The 7,500-nt window shown below is 37.6% G+C and overlaps 2 protein-coding genes across 5 annotated transcripts in view; one reads left to right on the plus strand and one right to left on the minus strand.

Annotated features, from left to right (window-relative positions):
- Positions 1 to 3,204, plus strand: part of Axs (Abnormal X segregation) — a 37,914-nt gene extending 34,710 nt beyond the window's left edge. For all 4 annotated transcript variants that reach the window (XM_027360928.2, XM_027360930.2, XM_027360929.2 and 1 more), the window contains one exon: positions 1,528 to 3,204. In XM_027360928.2, coding sequence (XP_027216729.2) covers positions 1,528 to 1,680 — 153 coding nt within the window. In that variant the 3' untranslated portion in view covers positions 1,681 to 3,204. The remainder of the gene's footprint in view (positions 1 to 1,527) is intronic.
- The window catches only part of LOC113809362 (L-asparaginase 1), a 51,159-nt gene continuing 46,673 nt past the window's right edge, over positions 3,015 to 7,500 (minus strand). Inside the window, exons 12-14 of the mRNA XM_070119202.1 lie at positions 6,942 to 7,115; positions 5,788 to 5,961; positions 3,015 to 5,053 (exon numbers count right to left, since the gene is read on the minus strand). Of these exons, the coding sequence (XP_069975303.1) occupies positions 4,898 to 5,053; positions 5,788 to 5,961; positions 6,942 to 7,115 (504 nt within the window). The 3' untranslated portion in view covers positions 3,015 to 4,897. The remainder of the gene's footprint in view (positions 5,054 to 5,787; positions 5,962 to 6,941; positions 7,116 to 7,500) is intronic.

The raw sequence follows: 7,500 nt of genomic DNA on the forward strand, positions 1-7,500 counted from the left end.
TCACAGGTTACTATTGGTATCCGCTGAAGGGATATCAGATTTACATAGCCTTAATTATCGTTTTCCTTATATGAATGCTAAGGGGATACTTGTCCAGGTCAGTGAATCTTTTCCATTTTCGTAGTTTCAGTTATAAGAGAAGTGGAAAATAAGAAATCTGAATCTTTGAATATAGAGAAAGTAGAATAGTAAATAAAAAATACCCAACTTTATCTTTAAATCTATAAAGATTGTAAAGACATAAAATAGAGCCAAATTTTCGTCTCTAGGGATTCGAACCAGTGTTGTGAGGAGGATTCGAAACGACCTTATTCGCACATGATTGTGAAGGGACATTTAATTTTCTACGGTTTCCTAGTTATTTTGTATAAAGAAACAATTAGGGATTGAATATAGAATGCATTTACAATATTTTCGCTTCAAAAATACAAAGGATTACAGCGTGACGTCATAACGAGCCTTTTGACTGTCTTTTGTCTTCTCTGGCGGTCTCCTTGGTTGAGCGTATTAGTATGAAAACCTTTAATGTAATTCCTGCGCAGATGGATGTGCCTTTCTTCTTGGTGTTAAAAAGTTACTCAGATTTATTTGTAGAGTAATTTACAAGACACTTAGCCAGGTTAGTGAGGTTCTCTGCGCAGGTGCTTCGCCGTCGAAAGTTCCCCTGTGTTATGTATTGCTGTTGCGACCCAGCCCTCTTTTCTACGTCTTTTCTGCCTGCAAACTTACACATCGAATCGATCATGACTTGACAGGTTTGTTAGAGTAGTATTAAGAAAGATTTTTTGAACAGTGGTCCCTGAAACTGTGTTAGCACTGTCTGGTCAAAAGCACCTGCAAGCTAATCTTAATATCAAAGAAAATTGATAATGGCCTATAAGAACTAAATGGAAGTTGTTAAAAGGAAAGAATCCTTGGGCACTGATAAATGTGGTCCTTAAATTGTGGTCCGCAGAATGTTTTCAAGGAAACCACGAGCTAATTTAGTACCACATAAATTCAGCAATGCTGTGTGCATTGAAAATCGAATATGTTCATTGGCCAATAATTTAGTAAATATATAGTTTATTTTACAGTCATCTTTTAAACTCAAGCGAATGGGGAGAAAAATATTTGTAAATAACTATGAGTTCCACTGCTTAACAAAGTTGATATGCTAATGTAATGTAGCTTAGTATTTCATTTTAATCATATTTCTGATCCCAAACTGTACTTACTGTACTTTGGTCTATTTTCAGTTAAGGAAGGATGTCGCATTTTATTTCAAGCCTGAATAGTATTTCTGTCTACTTATCTTTAACCTTTCCAGTATAGAAAGAAAACGAGATAACTGTTTTTTTCGTTTCTTCATCTCTCTCTCTCTCTCTCTCTCTCTCTCTCTCTCTCTCTCTCTCTCTCTCTCTCTCTCTCTCTCTCTCTCTCTCTCTCTCTCTCTCTCTCTCTCTCTCTCTTTCAATCATACTCTGTATATATTCCATCACTCTCAGTTCTCCCATATGATTTTTAACACCATTTCATCCTTTCCAGCGCGGAAAGAAGACCAGGCGGCACCTCTCCCGCAGATTCCGCAGCGTGCACGGGATGCCTCGCTCTGGGTCCCGTTCTCGCGGCACGACCCCCGTAGCCCAGAACGGCGGGGTCCGGCACCGCACGCCATCTAGGGACTACCGCGAATACTAGGACGGGTGTTTTCGCGGTTGCAAAGGCCTAAATGGATTTTGCTGGCAATTATCTATCTAGTCTATTGTAAAGTCTCTCTTCTTTTGACTACAGGAGCCGGGATAGGGAACTTTTCTTCGTCTGTTTTTGAAGAAGGGGAGGTGTTTGGGTAAGGGAGGTATGTGCCGTTTTCTTTTCTTTTTTATCAGGGTGAAGATGACCATGAGAGGTTTGTGATAATTGGATAGACGTCTGGATGTCGTATTCCACTTGGTTATCATTGCCAGCCTGTCATTTATTACAGGATTGTCATCATCAACCTGTCAGTTATCAAATGTTTATCATGACCAATCTATCAACCTGCCGGCAATTATCATTCAACTTTTCACATGCTTCGCCTCGATAAAAAGAAAACGGAGCTTATGATGCAAACACGTGGTCGCGTTCTCAAAGGGATGTATAAATATTTCTGTGTTAGGGATGTGGGTGAATGAGTGAAACATATGCACATTTCTAACTGCGAGTTGTATAATAATTATGTCTTACCTTCGTCATGATAGGACATGCCGCAGCCCCGAGGAAAATATATTGAGGGAGAATTCATATAAACTCGTTTCTCGTTTATTTATACATCAAAGAATTGCATTTCCTCTCCGAATAACAGTGTGATAAAGAAGAGAAGGCAACAAAGAGAGAATTTTGGCCATTTTTTCAGAACTGACGAGGGATATTAAAGATAAAAAAACAAAAATGTTTTCCCCGCCTCCTTGTCCAAAGAACGTGATTATGTACATTATGAGATTGATACATCATCGATGTCTGTCAAGTCCTGCTTTTTTTGTGTCATGGAGTTTGTTTCTCTGTCTGTCCTTCGAGTACTGTTATTCTCTGTTCACCTTGTAGTAGATTTTAGAACGATTGTTAACATAGCCATTCACAACTCACGCTTAACTAATGTGTTCATCCCGACTCTCTACTTCCAATGTTGCTCAAGAGACCATGGGCTTTTTACGTGCTAACTCCAGATGCTACACGAACGTATGTGTGTTTTGAGTTCACGCATACAGAGCTGCGCTAGTTTATAGTATGTATGGACTTCCCCGTTATACTTCGCATGTGAAACTGATGTTGATATAGTGCAATAGCTTCGAACCACATTTCTTCATGAATACAGGACTGGCATGTGTGTATATATAAATTCTAAAAAATATATGTGTAATTTTGAGATATCAATTTTCATGTTGTTTTTTTTTAATATTTAATCTCAATCAGGTACTTGGGAAGGAATGTGGTAGTCGAAACGTGAACATTTTACATATTGTTCTTATTGTGATGAAGGATAACATTACTAGTCATTATCAAGGATTAACATTTTTATTTACAAGTGTCTATTCTGCTGACATAAACAAGTTCCCACATTACACAGAGCAGGAAAAAAGAAAGTGAAAACCTATTGTAATTTATGATCTACTGTACTCCTGATGCAATACAAGAGGAAATACTGTGAAAAATATTATACTGAATAAAATGTAACGTAGAAGTTTTTTCACTTTTGTTATTCATCCTTAAGTAACCCTATTTCATTGAGTTATATAATTGAAGAAAACAATTAATAAAAAACTTTAATTGATCATAAAAAATAAGCCCACACTTACTACCAAAACATTTAACAAGGGGCATGTTTAACAATATCTTTATTTGTCTATTTATTCATCAGCTATGTATGTATGTACATGTATGTATGCATCTATATATCGGCTTACTATAGCTGTATGTTTATGCTTGTATGTATATACAGTGTGAGAGTATCCACTAATCCATATATATCTGTCTCACTATCTGTGGTTGAGTATTTACATGGAAGTGACATGTCAAGTTACCAAAACATAGTAATCAACTTGTAAATAAGGAACATGCAATCTCTACCTCTTTACCTTCCAGTGTTCTTTCAACTCACAACTCAATAGAAACGACTTATAAAAATTGTAGACTGGGCAAGGCTGATTAAACAATACATATATTAGTTACATCACGGGCAAGTGTAATAACCATTCGTGTGAATAATGTGCTTCTTGGGGTGCTTATTATGCTTTTAATCCGTGGAAATTGATGGGTAGCTTCAGCAATATTGAACTATCACTGTGATAGATGTAGAAAAATGAATAAGAGTAAATAACTTTACTGAGTTTCAGATTTAACTTCTTAATTTCTAATATTATACCAGCGAAAAATATTCTACAACCTCAAAATCTCTTAATTGCTTTTTAAAGTTATTAATTCTTAGTCAAACGTTATGCATCCAGTGAAATCGACTGCATAAATGGTCTTACAACTACTATATTTATTGCCATAATGCAAATAATTGTGGATAAATACACCTACAAACGTAAATATTGCACTTTTACAATATGGATAACATTAAGAATTAAGATTCAATGTTATTTTTTCGATAATCATCTTTGTATTCAGATGAAACCTCTGATATGGAAAAAAGAAGTGATTTTATGAAGGAATCCTCTGCAAGTAGTATTATGTGCATGGAAAATTATATTCAAATCTTTTTAACCGTGCTGAGGAATATATATTAGGATTCTAAAGCATTAATTAATTCTATAGCAGTATGTCTCGAGTAATAAGATAGTTTACTTTGAAGTCCATTCTTTAAAACTATTTATTCTTTTATTATTTTGACTTCTTAACAGTAGAGAAATAAGCCTTATTTCGTGTTGTGTGGGATTATGCCCAGATATTATTAGCAAATAGAACCTTATATAGCTTTCGTGTGTGAGCCTTGCTAGTTGTATGCAAACCTAATAGACAAATACAAATATATAGGTAAAATTTGTTAGAAAAAATATACACAATTTCGTAAAAAGGGGAATTAAATAGAACTTTAAGGACATGAAATACTATGAAACGTAATACAAACTATAATTTAATATCGCAGTATTTGCTATTTGAATTCTAAAAAAAAGAAGACAGTGAAAATCTACATAAGAAAAAATATACTAGTAGAAAAATATATATCAAAGTACAAAAAGCAAAGCAAAATATGAACAATAAATAATGAAAATCACATAAAAATATAACAACGAGCCTTCAGCAATTCGTTTATAAACAGCATCTTGCAAATAACAACTAAACAACACCTATTTACAGCCATAACGGGAAGCGCGTGTCATGATTAGCACAAATAAGTACACAATTACAATGTACACAAGACACTCCTAATTGCACACTACTCCTCCTGCTCGTCAATCAGTCGCGCCAAGTGGTCGTGGTTGTTGACCTGAGCGCACATGGCCGGGGTCAGGTCAGTGCGGTCGCGGGTGGTCGTGGGGACGCCTGCCTCCAGGAGGAACCGGACGCATTCTTCGGAGCCTACTGTACATGCCTGGAGGAGAGAGGTCGAGGAGTTTGGATAATCAAGGTTAGAGGTTATATATATGCATTATACATAGATATATATACACAATGTGAAGTGAATATGTGTGTGTGTATGTGTGATGTGTTGGGGGCGTGGAGGTTGGTGGTAATGAAAGGGGTCTTGGCTTGCTGGTTTATTGGAGAGGTTAAGGTTCGACCCCGTGCCCCAGGTGCTGAGGGCGGAGGGCAAGCTGCCCTGTCCTGCGACTGCTCCTGTTCTGTCTGCTCGGTGTCTGGTCTGCTACCTTCTCTGTCTCGGTCTGCCTGACGAGACGACTTCCATCCAGCGACTCCTTGTCCTGTTGACGGGTGCCTGCTTTTGATTTTTCAGATGTCAGTACTTCCGGCTGTGACAAGGGTTAAGTTCGCTGGGATTGCTCGAGGGGGAGAAAGTACTGGGCAAGTAAGTCTTGGGTGTGGTACGTGTGATCAGCTGTTTCCTCTGGACCGGGACAGAAAGGCACAGCTTCCGCTTCGACCTTGGACGGATGCGTATTGTTGACAGTGTACGTGTGCGAGTAAACGTGTGTGCACGTCTCGGTACGTATGTTTGAATATATCACCCAAACCACACACACACACACACAAGTACCCAGCCCACAGAAAAATAAGACAACAAACACTCACAGAATCCCCTCCCCAACTCATTAAGACCCAAGCCAACCCCCACCGCCCACCTCCCGGCCAGGGCGCCCCACGTACCGCATGGAGCGCAGTTCGACCACACGGATCCGCGCAGGAGAGGTCTGCGCCCGCGATGTGGTAGGATTTGAGGCGCTCCACGTTGTCAGCTGCGGCGGCCGAGACCAGGACTTCCCCCAGGCGCAGCGGCGACTCCGTCAGGTGAGCTCCTGTCTGCACTAGGAGCTCCACTACCTGAGGGAAGCGTAGGGAGGAAAGGAAGCAAGGGTTATTATCACCAAAGAAGTTGTAAAGCAAAATCCATTCTCATCAATGAAGTAAATGTCTTCTCCGTAATAAAACAATGAAGCAAATGCCACGGATGAATCACACGTTACCATCACTTATATCTTGAAGGCGAATGTTCTCACCAATGAAGCAAATGTAAATTTCAATAATGTTAAAACAAAGCACATGTTACCACCAAAAATAACAACGAATCAAATCATATTCTTTCCCATGAAGCAAATTCTATTTTCCAACAAAGCAAAGCAAATTCTTTCCAATGAAGCAAATTCTATTCTTGCCAATGCAGCAGATATAATCTTTACTCAGAGGAATCAATATCAGTTCTCTTTTACCCTCCGTGTGGCAGTGATACTTTAATGAAAAAAACAATCAATTTGTAAGTTTCACTCCGTTGAGGTTCTTCTGAGATCTTTCATGAATAATATTACGCAGCCTTCCTTTCTCCTTTTTGATAAGTAATACAAATACAAAACATCAAGAGAATTAAACGAAATACAAAAAATAACAAATTTAATACAAAAATAAAAAACAAAATCAATAGAAGGCAAATATAATACAAACAACAATATGAAACAAAAATACAAGACAAATAAGACAATAGTATGACAAAAAGAAATCCTCACTTGGTGAAAATTTTCCATAAAGACTCAGTAACTATATTGTTTTTGGTTATATACTCTCTCTCTCCCTCTCTCTCCCTCTCTCTCTCTCTCTCTCTCTCTCTCTCTCTCTCTCTCTCTCTCTCTCTATATATATATATATATATATATATATATATATATATGAATAGATATATAGATTTTTTTCTCTTTTTGTAAAATAGGAATAATACAAACACCAACTTATACAACAACAAAAAAAGAAAAAACTTAAAACACCAACAAGAAACAACCCAAAACCCACGATAATCAACCCCCCGATCTTACCTTATGATGATCGTTTTCCACAGCAATTTTCAACGGCGTCTGTCCCTGTTTGTCCCTAACGTGCACAGAAGCCCCGTGTTGCAGCAGCCAGGTCACCACTTCTGCTATTCCGTCACAGGCCGCCATATGCAAGGCACTCCACCCAGACACATCAAGGAGATTAACCTCTGCGCCCTGTATGTTACAAAAAAAAAAGGGTTAGGTTAGATGAGTTTGTAACGGTTGTAGAAAAGATTTATGGGTGAGATATTCGATAGTTCCGTAATTAAGAGGTTGTTGAAATGTTGGGAATTACATTTTGGTCTGAAACTGCTCGTTTATGATGAAAATGTAATACTGGTGGGTCAGTTCAAATGGAATTATTGATTCTCATCCATATCTTTTCTATGATAGGAATATAATTACAAAAACCTGCTGAAGAAACAAATTTCAGAATATTAGCCAACTAATGAGTCACTTAACACGTCAGCGAATGTTAATGAAATATATGAAATAAAAGTTAATTTCAACTCATTATTGATCAAAACCTTATTCTAATTATAGCAATTTTTCATCGTGT

The sequence above is a fragment of the Penaeus vannamei genome, chromosome 43 (genome assembly GCF_042767895.1).
Source record: "Penaeus vannamei isolate JL-2024 chromosome 43, ASM4276789v1, whole genome shotgun sequence".
NCBI lineage: Eukaryota > Metazoa > Arthropoda > Malacostraca > Decapoda > Penaeidae > Penaeus > Penaeus vannamei.